This window comes from Myxine glutinosa, chromosome 4 (genome assembly GCF_964187855.1).
Source record: "Myxine glutinosa chromosome 4, kmMyxGlut1.1, whole genome shotgun sequence".
Classification (NCBI taxonomy): domain Eukaryota; kingdom Metazoa; phylum Chordata; class Myxini; order Myxiniformes; family Myxinidae; genus Myxine; species Myxine glutinosa.
In genome coordinates, this window is record NC_136264.1 from 186,785,377 (window position 1) to 186,805,102 (window position 19,726).

At 45.8% G+C, this 19,726-nt stretch overlaps 1 protein-coding gene across 1 annotated transcript in view; it reads left to right on the forward strand.

The window, feature by feature from the left end:
- Window positions 1–19,726, forward strand: part of LOC137425574 (forkhead box protein P4-like) — a 224,255-nt gene that overhangs the window by 129,656 nt on the left and 74,873 nt on the right. The window contains exon 7 of the mRNA XM_068114138.2: window positions 7,122–7,314. Within this exon, the coding sequence (XP_067970239.1) occupies window positions 7,122–7,314 (193 nt within the window). The remainder of the gene's footprint in view (window positions 1–7,121; window positions 7,315–19,726) is intronic.

Consider the following 19,726-nt stretch of genomic DNA (forward strand, 5'->3'; position numbering starts at 1 on the left):
AGTTGGAGGCGTCCGTAGTGAGGGCGATGGGCGCGTTGAGCACCGGGTGAGCCAGCAGCGTTGCATCGGCGAGGGCCCGTTTGGCACTGGCGAAGGCCGCGTCCATGGCCGCGGACCAAACAATGTCATGCTTGGCCGGCTTGCCCCGGAGGGCCTCGTAAAGGGGCCGCATGAGCTGAAAAGCGCGGGGCACGAATCGGTGATAAAAATTCACCATGCCGAGGAACTCTTGGAGGGCCTTGATGGAACGGGGACGCGGGAATGTGGTGATGGCCTCGACCTTGGTCGGCAGCGGCACGGCCCCGGTCTTGGTGATGCGGTGGCCCAAAAAGTCAACGGTCGTCGCGCCGAAGTGGCATTTGACCGGGTTGACAATTAAGCCGTGCTCGCTGAGGCGACCGAACAGTGTTCGGAGGTGGAGGAGGTGCTCAGCGCGGGACGTGCTGGCGACGAGGATGTCGTCCAGATAGACGAAAAGAAACGGCAGGTCGCGCAGCACGCCGTCCATCAAGCGCTGGAACGCCTGGGCCGCGTTCTTGAGGCCAAACGGCATCCGCAAAAATTCGAACAGGCCGAACGGTGTGATGACGGCCATCTTCGGGACGTCGGCCGCCCGGACAGGTACCTGGTGGTAGCCCCGTATCAGGTCAATTTTCGAAAAGATGACCCGTCCCGCCAAACGGGCGGAAAAGTCCTGAATATGCAGGATCGGGTACCTGTCGGGGGTGGTAGCGTCATTGAGACGGCGGTAGTCACCACACGGGCGCCATCCACCCCCTGGCTTTGGCACGATGTGCAGTGGCGAGGCCCACACGCTATCGGAGCGCCGCACGATGCCGAGGTGCTCCAACGCGTCGAATTCGGCCTTTGCCATGGCGAGCTTGGCTGGGTCGAGGCGGCGGGCCCTGGCGTAGACCGGCGGGCCCGTAGTGGGTATGTGGTGCTCGATCCCGTGCCGCACCGCGACGGCCGAAAACGTCGGCCGCGTGAGGGCCGGGAATTCCACGAGCAGGCGAGCGAACTCGTTCGTTGCCGGGAGGGCGCACGCCAGTTCGGTCGGCGCGGAGCTGCTCATTGTGCACGCCAGGGAGCTGAAGGTCTCGGCGTGGACAAGGCGACGTCATTTGACGTCGACCAGCAGCCCGTGCGTGCAGAGGAAGTCGGCGCCCAGCAAAGCCACGGGGACGCTGGCGGTAACAAAAGTCCATTGAAAGCGCTGGCTGCCGAAGCAGAGGGTGACGACGCGTGGGCCGAAAGTGCGTATGGCCGAGCCATTAGCAGCGACCAAAGAGGGGCCGCAAACTGCGTCCAGCCTGTCCTGCTCGGAGGCAGGTATGACGCTCAGTTGGGCGCCGGTGTCACACAGGAAACGCCGTCCAGACGCTTTGTCCCGAATAAACAGCAAGTTGCCCGAGTGGCCGGCGCTCATGGCTGGGAATGAACGCCGGCCTGGCCGTTTCCCGACCTGCCGAAAGTGCACGGGGGCCGGCACGTCCGAGCCTTGTGTCTGAACCTGGCGTGGTAATAACACCACGCCCGGTCAGGTGGAGGCCCCGGCCGTCGTGTCGGAAGCGGGCGGTGCGGCGTGGCGGCCGCCAGTTGCACAGGCAGTTCGGCCTCCAACCGCGCAGGGCGCTCGGGCGTCGTGGGCGTCGCCTCGGACGGCGGCGGGCTCCAGGTAACCGCGCCGATGTGCTGGCCCGCCGAGGAGATCTTATCGGCTTCCCTGGCGAGGGCGCGGGAATCCGTGATCAACGTGCCAGCCAGGGTGAGGCGTACCGGGTTAGGCAGCTGACGGAGGAACAGCTCCCGGAACAGGAATGCCGGAGAGTGCTCGCCGAGCAACGAGAGCATATAGTCCATGCGCTCGGACGGGCGCGTGTCGCCGAGCTCGGGCAGGTCAAGCAGGCGCCGTGCGCGTGCTGCCGGTGAGAGGGCGAAAGCGCCGAGGAGGAGCGTCTTCAGCGCGTCGTATTTGTCAGCAGCCGGCGGGTGCTGGAGGAGGCTCAAGGCGCGGGCCGCGGTGGCGGGACCGAGCGCCGCCACAACATGGTGGAAGCGGGTGTCGTCCGCGGTGATGCCTCGCAGGGCGAACTGGGAGTCCGCCTGGGCGAACCAAACAGCCGCGTGAGTCTCCCAGAAGGTAGGCAGTTTAAGCGTCACTGCCGTATCCATGTCGGTAGGTCACCAATGAAGGAACTGCGCTCCAACGCGAGTCGAAAGAATTGACGCGACCAAAGACGGAATTCGTCCGAGTTGCTTTATTGAAACAAAACAGCTCAGGTATTCTGACAAGCCCGTTTTTCGGGCAACAATATATATACACATTTATGTCGGGAAGTTTGCCCGGCAAAAGCTATACCGGGCATGCCCGGGTATCAAGGGCGAGCCTTGGAAAGGCGAGTCTGGACCTGCCCGGGCGTGTTTGGCTGCGGCCTGGCAAGTCGAGGCTGGGCGTGCCCGGGCGCTCTGGGCGAGCACTGGAAAGGCGATAGCGGGCATGCCCGGACGCTCTGGGCGAGCCCTGGAAAGGCGATAGCGGGCATGCCCGGACGCTCTGGGCGTGCCCTGGAAAGGCGATAGCGGGCATGCCCGGACGCTCTGGGCGAGCCCTGGAAAGGCGAGAGCGGGCATGCCCAGGAAAGACGAGACCGGGCGTGCCCGGGAGGTTCGGGCGTGCCCGGGAACAGTGAGTCCGGGCATGCCCGGGAGAGGCGCGTCTGGCCGTGTTCTGGCCGGTGCAAGGCGATTATGTACATCCAGCGGTAACCGCTACAATATAATATAACAAATATCATGAAACATTTACATTTTGTAGTCTATTGTATAATTTAAATAAACATAAATGCAAATTTCGCATGTGGAAAAAGTAAGTACTTAGTACACCCTTGGCTCTAATAGGTGGTATTGCCCCCTTTGGCAGAAACAACCTCAAGTAGGCGTTTCCTATAACTGTCTACCAGTCTCTGACATCGACTGGGAGAAATTTTTGTCCACTCCTCCATGCAGAATTATTTCAGCTGTGCGATGTTTGAGGGGTTTCTTGCATGCACAGCTCGTTTCAAATCCCCCCACAACATCTCGATGGGATTTAGATCTGGGCTTTGTCTTGGCCATTCCAGAACCCTCCATTTCTTTCTTTTCAGCCATTCCTTGGTGGATTTACTGGTATGTTTAGGGTCATTGTCATGTTGCAAGGTCCACCTTCGGTTGAGCTTCAACTTTCCGACAGATGGCCTCACATTATCCCCAAGCACCCTCTGGTACAATGAAGAATTCATAGTGGATTCTATGATGGTGAGCTGCCCAGGCCCTGATGCAGCAAAGCTGCCCCAAACCATAATATTTCCACCACCATGCTTTACAGTTGGTATCAGGTCCTTGTGGTCAAATGCTGTCTTTGGTTTTCGCCAAACATGTCCTCTGGTACTGTGGCCAAATAGCTCTACCTTTGACTCATCTGTCCAGAGCACATTGTTCCAGAAGTGCTGGTCTTTGCCGAGGTGTTCATTGGCAAACTTTAGTCTTGCCCTGATGTTCTTTCTGGACAGCAAAGGTTTTCTCCGGGCACACCTCCCATGTAGATCAAATTTGTGCAGCCTCTTTCTAATGGTAGACTCATGCACTTTCACATCAACAGTGGCAAGAGCTACCAGTAGGTCTCGTGATGACATTCTGGGGTTCTTAGAGACTTCTTTCAGCATCTTGCGGTCTGCTCTCGGGCTGAACTTGCTGGGGCAGCCTGGCCTGAACAACTTCCACTTGTAGATGATCTTCCGGACAGTCGAATGATTGATTTCAAATTGTTTGGAGATCTTTTTAAATCCCTTCACAGACTCGTAGGCATCTATAACCTTCTTTCTGAAGGCCTCAGAGAGCTCTTTTGATCTAGGCATGGTGACGCCGCACACTTCAACAACAAAGAGCAAACCAAACTCAATGTCTGAGGTTTAAATAAGACAGGTTCCTCCAAGATCCTCTCTAACGATGTTCTAATTATTTGCACCTGAGCTGGTGCACCTGATTATAATTTTAGGTATTTGAAGTAGTGATAAATGTAGGGGTGTACTTACTTTTTCCACATGCGAAATTTGCATTTATGTTTATTTAAATTATTCAATGGACTACAAAATGTAAATGTTTCATGATATTTGTTATATTATATCACCTTTATGTATCAATATTGTTGAAATGAAGATCAAATAGCTGTATGTTGAAATATGTTGTAAAAGTCAAAACTTTACATACTTTTTCACGTGACTGTATGAGCTTGACAACAGAAAACACCCCGTGTCATAACGCGGTCCTCTAAACCTGGGATTTTCTCGGGAATATATCCAACTATTTCACCCAAATTAATATTATTGACATCTAAAATTGGTATTGCTGATATTATGTTTGGCTGCCTGGATGGCCGAGAGGTATGCACACTCACCTGTGAGCTGTCTAGCCTGGGTTTGATTCCCGACCCAGCAAGAAACTGTCATCCTGGTGTTTCACAGGCATGGTGATTCATCAATGTGTGTACTGTCCCTTGGATGGACCTTAAATTGGGTGTCCTGTCTGCGGGCGTTAGTTGCTTTTGAGCTGTCTTGTCTGGATTTGATTAATGACAAGACTATAAACTATCAGATTGGTATTTTACACACAGAATGTTGCATCACAAATAAACTGCTCCCCCCTCAAATGGACGTCAATCCTGGTGTCCCGATCTGCTAGCATTATCTTGTGGACCTTAAAGATCCCACAGTGTCTTTCGTGAAGAGTAGTCAAGCTATCTCCGACACCCTGAACACATTTTTAATTCCTGATCTGACTTCCTGAATTGGACTGGTGACCCGACCAGGATTTTAGCCTCACAACGTCTTTTGCAGCACCAAACGTTCTGGATCGGGCATAGTACATGATGATGATGATGATGATGATGATGATGATATTATGTTCCAAATTTAGAGGACACACAATGAGCAGTTGCTGATCTATACATTTACATAGATTTGTCCCCGGTATTTCACCATTGGACAGGTACAGTACGTGCAGGTGGGAGTGAAAAATGCATCCTCACATGTTAGTGATACAGCACCACAATTCTGGAATACAAGAAGTCCTAAGATAAGCATACAACATTACAACATCCAGCTAATTGTCCCCCGTCGCACCGCAGAGCGAAAGGGGGACTATGGTTTTCCCCTCTGTCCGTGTGTGCATCCGTCCGTGCGTGCATGAGTGCGTGCATAAGCAAAGGACCGAATTCTAATTTGGTGTGTGGGTGCAACCCACGTCAAAATCCAACATGGCCACCGCCATGTATGTCTGAACCTTGTGAGCGGAATATCTTGAAAAATAAGCGAAGTACCAACTTCTAATCTGGTGTGTGGGTGTATCTAGGCATAAGGAAGAACGCTATTGGAAATTGTGTCACCACGTCAAAATCCAAGATGGCCGCCTTGCGTCTTCCACTTTGTCAACTTACATCACTTCACTGACGGGGGACCTAGGCGTAACGCTTGTTGAATATGAAATCAAACCATCTGGACATTAGGTGTGCGTGTGCTACATCAGCCAATTTTGGGGCCCTTTTGAATGGTGGTTTCTGGACTATGATGAGAGGTGACGCATGCCAAAGAGGCCACTAACATGTCTGGTGTGTGTTTGTGTGTTTGTTTGTGTGTTCGCTTGTGTGCTTGTGTACACCTGCGTGCAATCTGAGCCATTTGGCCTTGGAATAAGTCAGTTGATGGCAACTCCTTTTGAACACTGGAAGTACCTCGGAGGCGACAACTACATGGTAACCAAAATGGGCTCTACATCTCATTGGAGTAGGAGTTTGCAATTTGGCTCCGGTGCCGGAGACAATCAACAGCTGTTTACGAAATATACTGAGGAATCTTCCAGCATCTCCCAGGAACCAATGGCAGCAGATGGGTCATTAGCTTAACTTTCCATCTGATGGACAGTTCACTCATTGATGCAACGTCCTGTGTGCAAATCAAACCCAGACTAGAGAGGTCAAAGACAAGTTTGATAACTCTTAGCCATCCATCCAGCCCTTCGGCCCCGATTTTGGCTTTTCTAAACGGAAGAAGTTTATCCCTGCAAATTTCACCCCAGATCCACTTTTTTGAAATACCAACTTTTTTCCTGTAAGTCCTTGTAGTATCCTTGTGTTTTATACTTCTCACCCCTCCTCCCCCACCCCTTTCCCAAGCCTCCTCCCCCCAAGCCCTCTCCCTCCCACACATCTCCCTGCTCTCAAATGTTGTGTTTGTGTGCTTCCCCTTCTCTCCCCATCTAGTCTACCGCTCCCCTTATTATATACTTTGTGTGTCTGTTCTGATTTTTTTGTGTGATAAATGTTAGCTCTTTCACGAGCCTCGATCCTGTATACAAAAAAAAAAAAAAAAAGTTGGGGTGTGAGGAATAATGATAGAATAGTGTAGAACTCATGTCTGAGGTACAAATGTAAATATAAGGAGACTTTGCGGTTTCAGTTTGTTATTCTGTACCTCCTTCCTTGTTGGTGGCAGGACAGATTGTTCATGTTTGATCTAAAATGACGTCTGGTCATGGCAGATTGAACAGTACCATGGATGTTTTGGTGCGCTGTCATTGAGGATTATTTCATTGTGAAACATGATGTAGGGGTCACGGGGAACAGGGTGACGAGTAAGGAATGCTCAGGGTGTTGAATTTAAGCTGGAAATTCTCTCCACACAACTTGCGGAAATAAAATGTAAAAAATATTTTGGAAGTATGTTTTTCAAGAGAAGGCCCTTGTAGTCGTACCACGACCAAATACACCATAATACAGAGAGCTTGCATGGAATGTACGTATTAAATAAATGTAGTTTGAATAAAATACTGTGCAGGATGTAGAAATAGGAAAAGTGGGATTTATAGATCTAATGGCTTTTTCCTGCAATGCGTTTCTTTGTGAGTCCTTGTATCATCTGTCAGCTGACGTAATTTGTAAATGACAAGTATAGGGCAGGGACAGAAGATAACGTGGGCACTTTGAATGATAAGTTGATGAAGCATGAGCTAATACCTGATAAAATGGCAGTTGATCACTCTTTGCGGTCCATTGGTATGGAATAATGATCGAGCACTCGGCCACTCAGGGTTGTTACCGGCTGAACTGCACCACCAATGGATGGAATCCGGAGGCTGCATGGAAGAAGGACCCAGGGAGAGCCGGAGTTCAGAGGGAATCGCGAGCAACCCTTCCAGCATGATGCCATCCTCATCTCCACTACCCCGTACCTCCATCACCAATGGGCAGGCCAGTGGGAAGGTTGGAGTACACAGGAACAGGTGAATGCCCTGGTATTTTCATTTATTTATTTATTTTTGGTGTTGGGTTGTGCGGTGGGCAATCAGCATGAGTGGCCATCTTGAATAGCTGGAGAAGAGAAAGAGATAATACAAACACTGAGGGTTAGAGATCCTCGACATTACTTTGCTGTTGATGCTTGTGTTGAATTTTAATCTTTGAAAGGAGTGTAAGTGACAAAATCAACAGATTTACTCTCTTCCATTCCAAACACACCACCTCAGTGTTTACACCACAGGAAGATTTACTCTTTCATCCCCAATGCACCACCTCACTGTGGCTACAAAAGTTCATGGGCTAGATCTTCTTCTTCTTCGCTTTTTTTTTTCCGGCCACAGCTATTCCCACGTTATTGTTGGGTTGGCCAGGGGAAGCTTAGTCTAAGGCTTTCACAAACCAAGGCTTGACGTTCGACTAAGCTTCAGGTCGGAATGCGTAATTCGTTAATGGTGCCCGCGACAGCTCGCCTCCTCTTTGCGAAGGACGGCGTGGCATCTTCAACGTCCGGCAACGTACTCATACCGGTACACGGGACACCCAGTTTAACGTCCATCCGAAGGACGGCACACACATTGATGAATCACCCTGCCTGTCAAACCCAATGTCAGTTTATAGTTGGGTCGGGATTCTAACCCAGGCTAGACAGCTTAGAGACAAAAGTTAATGACTGATAAATAATTTACAAAATGGTGGTATTTAGGGGTTACTGGGTAACTTGATCTGCTATGCACATGGAAAGTATTCCTAATTTTTTTTTAAAGGCTGATTGTAGTAAACATGATCCTCTACATTTGTGGTGCCAACATTGCCAGGTCATTATGGTTGTAAGAGTAGTTGCAAAACTTTGTTATATGAGAAAGGAAACGTCACAACCTTGTATCTGAATACGAGTATGCTGTTAGGAACTACCAAGACCTCGGGCGAGTGCTAAGAGTTTAAAACAATATTGAAACCAATTCATTTTTAACTAGAAGGGCACTCAGTAGGGAGCATACCTCCACCTGGTTGGCCATATCACTCAATGGTGAAGAATCACTTAAAGAATTCCACTAGCCGGATCCGGATCCGGATCTTCATCAAAATTAATCGATTCTTCCTTGTCACACACACAACCTGTCCACCAAGTTTCGTCCGAATCCATCCATAACTTTTTGAGATATCCTGCTATGTATCGTTTTGGCCCTATCTACCAATGGTGATGAATCACGTAAAATTAAATAATTCTCATATCCGAATCCTTATTCACATCTTCATCAAAATTAATCGATTCTTCCTTGTCACACACACAACCTGACCACCAAGTTTCGTCCGAATCCATCCATAACTTTTTGAGATATCCTGCTATGTATCGTTTTGGCCCTATCTACCAATGGTGATGAATCACGTAAAAATTAAATAATCCTCATATCCGAATCCTTACTCAGATCTTCACCAAAATCGAATCGATTCTTCCTTGTCACACACACAACCTGACCACCAAGTTTCGTCCAAATCCATCCATAACTTTTTGGGATATCCTGCTATGTATCGTTTTTGTCCCGATCTCCCAATGGTGAAGAATCACGTAAAAATTAAATAATTCTCATATCCGAATCCTTATTCAGATCTCCACCAAAATCGAATCGATTCTTCCGTGTCACACACACAACCCGTCCACCAGGTTTCGTCCGAATCCGTCCACAACTTTTTGAGATGTCCTGCTATGTATCGTTTTTGGCCCGATCTCCCAATGGTGAAGAATCACTTTAAAAATTCTAGTAGCCGGATCCGAATCTGCATATTCACCAAAATCTGATAATTTCGTCCTTGTCACATACGCTACATCTCTGCCAAATTTCGTCCGAATCCGTCCACAACTTTTTGAGATATTTTGTTCACAAACGGACAAACAGACAGACAGACAGACAGGAGTGCAAACATAACCTCCAACCACCTTTGGTGGCAGAGGTAATAATCATGAATGCACGACGAGCAAACAATAATTGCACCCAGAGATTTAAATACAAATCTCTCGAATATTTCTTGAGTAACAATCGCACATGGCGGAACTTTCTTCAGATTTCTCAATTACTGGAGACGTACACAAAACATGCGCTCTTAAAAACCATAGTTGTATGTTTCCATTCCCACGTCATTTAAAGGTTGTCCGACCAGATGGCGCAGAGGTACTGGACACACCTTCTAGCTGTTTCCAGATCTGACTATAATCTTTCTGAACGGTTACTTTTGTGCGGCATTCCTCCGATGGACGTTAAACTGGGTTTTCCATGTAATAGCATTAGTTGGTGAATGTTAAGGATCCCACGGTGTCTTTAACGAAGAGTAGGTGAGGTATTGCTGGCACCCAGAACAAATTACGAACTTCTGCCGAAATAAACTTCAGTCGAACGTAAGGCCTGGTCAGCCGGATTGTTAATGACTTGGGCCAAAAACTTTCCCCGGCCGACCCCATGAGATGGTGGGAATAAGAGGGGACTGTTAAAAGTAGTTGTAGTTATTGCTAAGAAATGAAACGCTTCAATCCAATAAACTGCCCTAAGCAGGATAACCATCACACACACATGCCATTATTTTATCCTTGATGCTTTGATTACTTGTGGTCATGCAGTTGGCGGTAGCGCCAAAAGCCATCGGAGTTTAAGTTCATCCAACCTGACTCTTTCACTTTGATGGGGGTGACCACTGTGTTCACTCGCTCGGTTTGGCAGACGGTCCGTGAACCACGTTTGAACCTTTCCTTTTCTTTTCTTTCACCTGCGGTTCATCCTCGCCTTGTGAAATGCGCCGCGAGGCTTCCAATATGGTTTGCTTTGTCTGGGATGGCAGTGACCGGCGAAAAGGTTATTCCCAATGACTATTCAACGTTTACTTTTGAAGTTTCTTTTAATTTGCCGAGTCTGCCAACTCAAAAGGAATATAAGAAACCCTGTCGCAATGAATTTTACTTTTTCTTGAAATGCTCACCATTTTCATCTGTAAAATGGCGATCCGCTCTCCGGGCGCTCCTGAAATGCATTTCATATACGACCACCTCACAGCTGTGTCTGTCCATAGTAATGTTATACTCATGTTGTTCTCATATTGCCAGCTTCTGTGTTGCTTTTTTTTTTTTTTGTATACATAATCGAGGCTCGTGAAACAGCCAGCATTTATCACACAAACAAATCAAACAGACAAACAAACAAAGTATATAAAAAGGGGAGCGGTAGACAAGATGGGGAGAGAAGGGGAAGCACATAAACACAACATTTGAGAGCAGGGACATCGGGAATGTGTGGGAGGGAGAGGGCTTGGGGGGAGGCGGCGTGGGAAGGGGGGGGGGGGGTGGGAGAAGTATAAACACAAGGACACCAATGACTTCCAGGAAAGAAGTCGGTATTTCAAAAAAGTGGATTTTGGGTGAAATTAGCGGGGGCAGAAAAGATCAAGGTTTTGGATGGAGGAAGATAAGAGATGGTGGTGAACAGCTGTTTTAAAAACCTGGAGGGAGGAGTGGGATTGAAGAGAGTGAGGCAGTTTGTTCCAGAGGCGGGAGAATTGAGGAATGATGGAGTGAAGGTGAGCAGAGAGTCTTGATTTTGGCAGTTTAACCATAAGAGGGTTGCAGGCAGATCTTGTGCGACCTGTAGGAATATTTGGGGGACAGAGCCCAGAGAGAGCTGGAGGAGCAAGGCCGGAGAGGAGTCGGTAGAAGACAGAAAGACCACCAACCTGCCTGTTGTGAGTAAGTGAAAGGCCCTCGGAGGTAGCTTCATCGCAGGAGATTCCAATGATTCTGAACGCTTTGGTTTCAACATCGTGAAGACGAGCTAGGTGTGAGGCAGGAGCACCAGCCCAGAGGGGAGAGCAGTATTCCATTGAGCTGCGGATGAAAGCCTTGCTTCTTGTTTATTCAGGAAAAATAGCTTCTTTGACCTTTCATATCTGCCATTTTGGATTGCAACTTTTCCCATTTGCTACCTGTTGACCTGCTTGTGGTTTAATTTTCCTTCCACTTAATTAGCATCTCCTCAACATTCGCTTTCTCCCAAAAATCTAATTCCCTCATTTCATTGTCTTTGCAACTTATCTCAGTGAAGCTTGGATTGTTTCAGGGAACTATACTTTGATTGCTCACTCCGAGAGCACTCCATCCAACCTTGAGATCCAATACTTTGATCTCACTCAACGCTTTGATTATTTTCGGAATCATATCTGAAATTTGATTACCTCATGTCGGCCACTCAAGGAGTCGGCTCACAGAACAAAATATTTACAAGAAGCAATATTAAAGGTTGAAGCACACACCATCTGTCACTTTCTGTTCCCTTCATCACTAATTAAATCAAAAAGAAAAGGAAAGAAAGAATGCATCACATAGACTAAAGAAGGAAAGACATTTGGGCAGAGGGCAACATCTTATCACAAACACAAGTGGGATTTCATAAGCAGCAGGAAGGGTCAAAACTGAAATGAGAGCAGGAGATTTCATCACCTGCAAGAAAAATGAGATGGAGAAAAAACAGAAGGAACTTGTGAGATGAGAACATGGAAGAGAAAGAAAAATTGATTCAGAAAAGCACATTTCACGGAACAAGGCAACACCAGGGGTGTGTTCCGTTAGCAAGAGATTTGCTTACCACTTGCCAAGGGGCTTGCTTGATTCAAAGCAAGCGCTCAAGCACGCACTCCAACGGAACGGAATGCTCGGTACCACTTTAAAACATGGCGGTCTCCATGTAAACACAGCTATCACGATACCCGAGCAAATGCTGCCTGAGTGGTAGTTTTCAGTTTCACTCGATTCTCTTGTGTTATTGTGTTAGCAGCACTTACAGCGTAATATGACCCTACTGCAAAGCCGCAATGAGCCGGCGAAGCCAAAGCCTCTTGCCACTATTTTACCCATCACTATGGCATCAGTAGGTTAGGTAGCTGGTAGTAGGTAGGTGTAGTAGGTACCGTACCTAGTTCAAAATGACACCATTTGCATTCTGGATGAGATTAAAATTTATAAAATTTCCTTCTTGATTAATTCGGTGAATTCCGTCTCAACTTCGGATATTTCCGGCCATGAAAAACTATCCCCTACGGCCGCGAGATTTCAAAAAAAATAATTCGTCGTCAATTTTAGAATATTTGACACCGTTTTCAGCCTCCGAAACGCGGTACCGGTAATAAGCTTTTTTGAAATATTTTTTCAAATGCTCGAATCTCATTGGTTCCGGTGTTTGGTGACGATTTTCGTTGAAGATAACCAGGGCCTTTGTGGGCCCAAGGAACGAGGTTGGTCTTAAAGTATTTTAATTACAAATTAGAGGTGCATAAGATGGTGTATCAAAAAAATACGGGTGAAACAAACTCCTATTGAACTTTTTCTCAATTTTTTATGCATACTTCCGCATCCGCACGATGGCGGCCTCCAAAGAGCGATTTGGTTTTTGAAATATTTTTTCAAATGCTCGAATCTCATTGGTTCCGGTGTTTGGTAACGATTTTCGTTGAAGATAATCAGGGCCCATGCGGGCCCGGGGAACGAGGTTGGTCTTAAAGTATTTTAATTACAAATTAGAGGTGCATAAGATTGTGAATCAAACAAAGACGCGTGAAACTGAAACAAACTCCTATTGAACTTTTTCGCAATTTGTTATGCATACTTCTGCATCCGCAAGATGGCGGCCTCCATTGAGTGATTTGGTCCGTCAAAGCTTGGAATTCTCAAAGGATCCAGCAAAATCTGGCTTTTCAACATAATACGTATGCGTTCATTCACAACACGGCTTCGCCGGCTTCTAGTACCCGACTGCAAAGCCGCAATGAGCCGGCGAAGCCAAAGCCTCTTGCCACTATTTTACCCATCACGATGGCATCAGTGGGTTAGGTAGTTGGTAGTAGGTAGGTGTAGTAGGTACCGTACCTGGTAAGACTTGGTAAAAGAGAAGAGCAGACAGTCCTCCCCAATACCTACATACAATAAATGTCACAAGAAGCTTAAGGAAGTAACTATACGATGTGCTAGCTTAGGGCCTATTTTAAGAAATTTTAACTGGGCTTAATATACGTTTTCACAGTATGTGTGTAGTCTTCTAACTTCAGTCGCTGTCAGGACTGGTTCTCTCCGGGCACTGCGGCTTCCTCCACCAGAACAAGTTAGCTTGCAGTAAGATCAGTGCCGACAGATCAGACGATAGCGCCGTTTCAACGGCAATGTGTGACTGTTGTTAATCAAAGCGTGTCGATGGCGCTGATTGGCTGACCTAAGCTGATCGCTGATTGGTCAGCTCACAAAATTTCGCAAATTCAGACCTAAAATGACACCATTTGCATTCTGGATGACATTAAAATTGATAAAATTTACTTCTTGATTAATTTGGTGAATTCCGTCTCAACTTTGGATATTTCCGGCCGTGAAAAACTATCCCCTACGGCCGCGAGATTTCTAAAAAATAATTATTCGTCAATTTTAGAATATTTGACGCCGTTTTCAGCCTCCGAAACGTGTAATAAGCTTTTTTGAAGTATTTTTTCAAATGCTCGAATCTCATTGGTGACGGTGTCAAATTGGTGACGTCACCGGTGTTTGGTGACGATTTTCGTTGAAGATAACGAGGTTGGTCTTAAAGTATTTTAATTACAAATTAGAGGTGCATAAGATTGTGAATCAAACAAAGGCGGGTGAAACAAACTCCTATTGAACTTTTTCGCAATTTTGTTATGCATACTTCCGCATCCGGAAGATGGCGGCCTCCATTGAGTGATTTGGTTTTTTTAATATTTTTTCAAATGCTCGAATCTCATTGGTTCCGGTGTTTGGTGACGATTTTCGTTGAAGATAACCAGGCCCGTGCGGGCCGAGGTTGGTCTTAAAGTATTTTAATTACAAATTAGAGGTGCATAAGAATGTGAATCAAACAAAGATGGGTGAAACAAACTCCTATGGAACTTTTTCAAATTTGTTATGCATACTTCCGCATCCGCAAGATGGCGGCCTCCATTGAGCGATTTGGTGCGTCAAAGCTTCGAAATTCTCAAGCCAAGGGATCCAGCATAATCTGTTTTTTCAACATAATACGTACGCGTTCATTGACAACACCGGCTTCGCCGGCTACAAGGAAGTGGGGAATAAAGATAAATAAATAGGGAGTCAAAAGGAGGAGCCTTCATGCCAAGCTCATCTATGAACCCTCCGTTGTGTATTTCTGGGAGGGGAGGGGAGGGTTTGCACGTTTGTAGATCTTGAAGAATTAGAATGAAAAGTGGAAGTAACAATAAAAGTATGAAATGCAAGTTTCAATAATATAATGAGTTTACATATAACAGAGGAATGCCTCCGAACATTTCATTGGTTGTAATATCGTTTGGAATCCCGACTCCGGTGGCCATTTTTGCTAACATAAGGAAGTACCTCTCTTCATCACTTGCTCCTCTTGCCCAGCAGCTGGGCGAGCGGTTTGCCAAACAGTTTATACGGAATGGCTCCGGCAAGCGATTAGCAACCTTCTTGCTAACGGAATATATCCCAAGGGTTAGTAATCTCGGAAAACGACTCCATTGGGCACTATGACTTACTACTTCATCATGGCTATATTTTTATTCTTCATTTGAGATGAGATGCGCCCAACTCTTAACGGAGCACTGGTGCTGCCGAAGCAGTTTCCTGGCAACAATTATGCTGGGCGATTTGCCTTCCATTTTACGCAGCACGCGACTGTGGGTAGCATCATTTGTTGGGGGTGCAGCTGCTGTGTTGCTGATGCAGTGCCCCCTATAGGTTAGATCAATAATTTGGAATTCGGCCAGGGCACCAGCGATAGCTTGCCTACTCTCTGCTGAGGACACCGTGGGATCTTTACCGCCCACCAACGAACAGTGTTGGCAGACGGGTCCTCAGGGTTAAAGTCCATCTGCGTGACGTCGCACTCATTGATGCCTCGCCCTGCATGTGAAACATAAGACTGACAGATTATATCTGGGCTCGGCTGTCCTGCCAGCCCTTTTCCTCATTCGAAAGGAAAATTTTGATGTCGTGCATTGCGAGGTGGTTCAAAAGAGAACTAAAATTGTCTCGTATGTGAGTAACTCATTCTCGCAGCCCAGAGAGTGTTGTTTATCTATTCGACGAACTTACACCTCGTCTTCACTACCAATTCGTTTTGAACTAGTTTGTGCCCAACTTGTAAAGTCTCCAATACCCAGACTTGTGAACGATCTGGTTCCAAACCAAGTCAAATTGCCATTACTAACGTGTTTTTATCATCGCTGTTCTGACTTTGGCTAATCGGAACTTTTGGCTTGGTTCTAGCTGGAACTAGTTCGCAATTCGTTGTTTTTGTACTCACGAATGGCAGGACTAATGTCTGCTTTACACATGACTATGCCATCACTTGATTTAACTAGATGGTATTCATAGAATACTTACCCTGCGCAGTCAACTTGTTGTGAGCCAACCCTTCTGTTTTTGAACATTTTTTAAACTTTCATCCAACATGGCTGCCAGAGCTTTGATCCAATATGGCTGCCAGACCACGTGAGCGATGACATCATAAATTTATATTCTCTAATATAATTGTTGCATAGATCACGCTCAATACATTTCAAATTGATCAGACTAAACGTTGTCCCTGTCGAATTATGACGTCATAATTATGGCACCAATGACGTCATCGTTAACAACACGTATTCCCCATATGGAGTTCTTTACAATGAGCCATGTCTAAATTTTTTCCATGCAGCGGTTTGGGAGATATAGAGGTGTAACATTTTTCGGTTTTTCCAAGATGGCACCTGTACCACATGACTGATGACGTCATGATTATCATTAAAATATTCTACATGAGGAGGCGTTCCTATGGTGAAAATTTCGTGCCCATCAGACTAACAGTTGCTGAGAAAAAAAATTCACAATGATCGGATACGTGTTGTACTTATCGAATTATGACGTCATAACGAAGGCACCGATGACATCATCATGAACATATCTTATTCCCCATGGGGAGTACTTGACAATGAGACATGTTTCAATTTTTTCCATTGAGTGGTTTGGGAGATATAGTCGAACGTTTTTTAAAGATGGCGTCCGTACCACGTGACCTATGACGTCATACGTATGAATAAAAAAATTATACAGGCGGAAGCACTCCTGTGGTAAAATCAATCGGATCAACGGTTGCCGAGAAAACGGATTTTTAAAATGCAGACACGTACGGCACACGTGCCCAACTGAATGCTTAACCCCGCTTTTCGCTTCGCGAGCGCAGGGTAATAAAGTTACAGAGAAGAGCCGTCTGTAGTCGGTGCCCAACGAGTATTTGAACAACCATTCCGTGTTTTCTACAACTCAGTCCTATTTGCAATTCATCTGTGCGACAGAGCGTAAACAACTGTCACCTCAATTAGCTTCCTCCCTTAAGTTGTAGGACAAGGTTCAACAAACACAATAACGCAAAGATCAGAAATATTGTGTTTTTGCGTTGAATTTGATATGAAGGCAATAAAAAGCTACTGGGGGGGGGGGGGGGGAGCAACTGTAATTAGCATTAACTTGAATAAAATCTAATTAACGAGCTAATGTAGTGTACACAAAGCCATGATCCATATTAATGGTTCCATAGGTGTGGCACTCTCTCCTCATTTGCATAACCTTTGCTCAAGTGACAATTAGAGACATTTAAAGGCAATTTGTGTCATTAGGCTTTGCGATAATTACTCTGGAGTAATTAACTGCTGTGGCTCCTTCCCAAAGCTCCAATCACCTGTAGTTACCTTTACAATGCGTTATCTTTGGTGATGTTCGTCTGATGTGCATCGTCCTTCGAGGCTTGTTCCACCCATCTGCTCTGCATTTACTCGCACATTCATGTGGTGCAGTCCTTATATGTAATCTTTACAAGCGCATCCCATGGAATGGAAGGATAGCTCAGATGTCACGTACTTGCCTTATAGCTATCTAGTCTTGGCTTCACTTCCCACCTTCCAGGAACAGCTCCGATGTATTAGAAGAACAGTATCAGCACAAGCTGAGCAGGCAATGTTTTGGTCCCGATTCCGTTCCTCGTCTTCATCGACGATATTTGTGATTATCTGGAAAACCCTTCTCATCCTTTCGCTGACAACTCCACCCCCGAGAAGCATCGCTCATTTTAGATAGACGGGCAGCAGCTTCTTCCCTCTTTGCATACCTTGATAGAATCAGGAGGTGGTCCAACACTTGGAAATGTCTTTCCACCCGAACAAATCTCACACTCCCATTCTGTATCTCTGAAAAGGAAATTTGGTGAACCCTCCAATGTACTTTGCCTGGTGTTGGCTTTGCGGTTAGGGTGCGGGCTTGGGATCCTAGGATCCTGGGTTTGAATCCTGGTCGATCGCTCAATTAACGCCAGGTGGGTTGACTCGGCCTGTCATCCCTCCGAGGTCAGCAAATTGAGCACCAGTTCACTGGTAATTCCCTGTGTGTCTGCAAGAGGCGACTAACAGGGTTGGCGACAGGAAGGGCATCTGGCCATAAAACGTTGCTTCAAAAATGGGACCACAGAGCCCCCAAAAGGCCAACCCCTGCTCTGCAGGGAAAGATGGCCTCTGAAGGTGGTTCCTTCAATGTACTTTGACAAACTGCTTGAAGAAGTTCGGTCACGCACTATGAACCACGATCTCTCTTGAGCAAACCACATATCAGAGATTGTCAAACCTCCAAAGCCAGCCACCGACTTTGCATCTTCTGTTGTGCCAAGTCTTTTCTCGGTAAATCTGAACTTTTAACAGCTTGCAAGGCCTTCAGCTGCAGCTCGATGGTTTACTGCTATTTTCTCTGGGCTGGTGCCCCAGCCTCAAACCTATCACATCTTAATACCGTGGAGACAAAGTCCCACAAAATCATTGGAAACTATGGCAATGGAGCCTAAGTGTTGGGCCTGTTACTTATGCATCACAGAGAAGCTTGTGGCATCTCTGTCCTCTACCATCTCCTTTCTGCTCTTTTACCCTCTGCTCTTTCCATGTTCTATCCCCCCAAGATTTGTCCAGGGTACACATATTCTGCAAATAACACACTTCTGCTAAAACTCCAAAAATCCATACTCACTGCTCACCTGCACTCATTACTTCGTCTTTTCTCTCACCTGTGGAACGAACCTCCTCAGTCTGTTCAATCTCAATCATCTCTCCAAGACCTCAAGCTGTTTACTTCCTCAGGTCAACCACCCATCCACACTCATTATTATATTTTCTACCCTCTTCCTTCACCCACATTTCTGTTTTCTGTTCCATTGCTGTTTCATGCCCTATTCTCCCTTCCTGTTCTTTCAGCCCCTTCGTGCTGTGCTTCAGTTTGTATCCAGCATGATCCCCACTGTATCCTCCACCCCTCAATTTACTCTCATTATTCCCTTCAAACATTCTTCCTACAAGTGTTCTGCTATGTCCCCCTTTCCTCTGCTGCATATTTCTTTCCTTGCTTTCCTCCCATTTTCTTTCTGTTCTGTCATGTTCTAATATGTATATATAAATTCGTAATTCAGTAGTTATTTACATGTGACATGCTTCTACATTTGTGCTTCTAGTATTCATAATAAAACAAAAATATATATATATATATATATTATATACGATATATATATACATTATAAACAGGAATCAAATTCCTGCGAGGGGCTAAGAGTGAAAAATTCTGACTCAATACGGGACTTGAACCACGGACCTCCATTGATTACGCGTCAACAGCCCACTGCGCTATTGAGTCAGCCGTAATCTCCTCAGAATTTTCCACACTAAACACTGCGAGCTTTATAATGGCCGATGTCTTACGTGCCTTCTAGGCAGACACCCGAATGTTAGCGTAAGTAAGTATATATGTATATGTATGTATATATATATATATATATATATATATATATATATATATATATATATATATATATATATATATATTATATATATATATATATATATATATATATATATATATATATATATATATATATATATATATATATATATATATATATATATATATATAGAGGGTGTTTCAAAAAGAGTGATAAAACTTTAAACGTTTATTTTAAAAGAATAAGAAACCTCAGGAAGGTGAACCAAACATTTCTTGAAAGCTCATGACATGGTATTCTCTATTTACTGATTGTTATTTTCGTAAGTCACTGCGAGAGTTAGTGAGAGCCCAAGGTCTGAAATTGGCATTTACGCAAAATCCTTTTAATTGAAGTTCGCAATGTGTGCCCCTCCCACAAATAATTTTTTTTACACATCAGAACTGGTCTCCCATGTCCACCGCTGCTGATATTAATTCAGCCTGGGAATTCTTCCACAGAAAGCTGCTTTCTCTTATGCACAGATTCATCCCATCTGGTATTCAATTATCTTACCCATCCTCCCGCAATTGTTGCTCTGCATCCTGTGGTG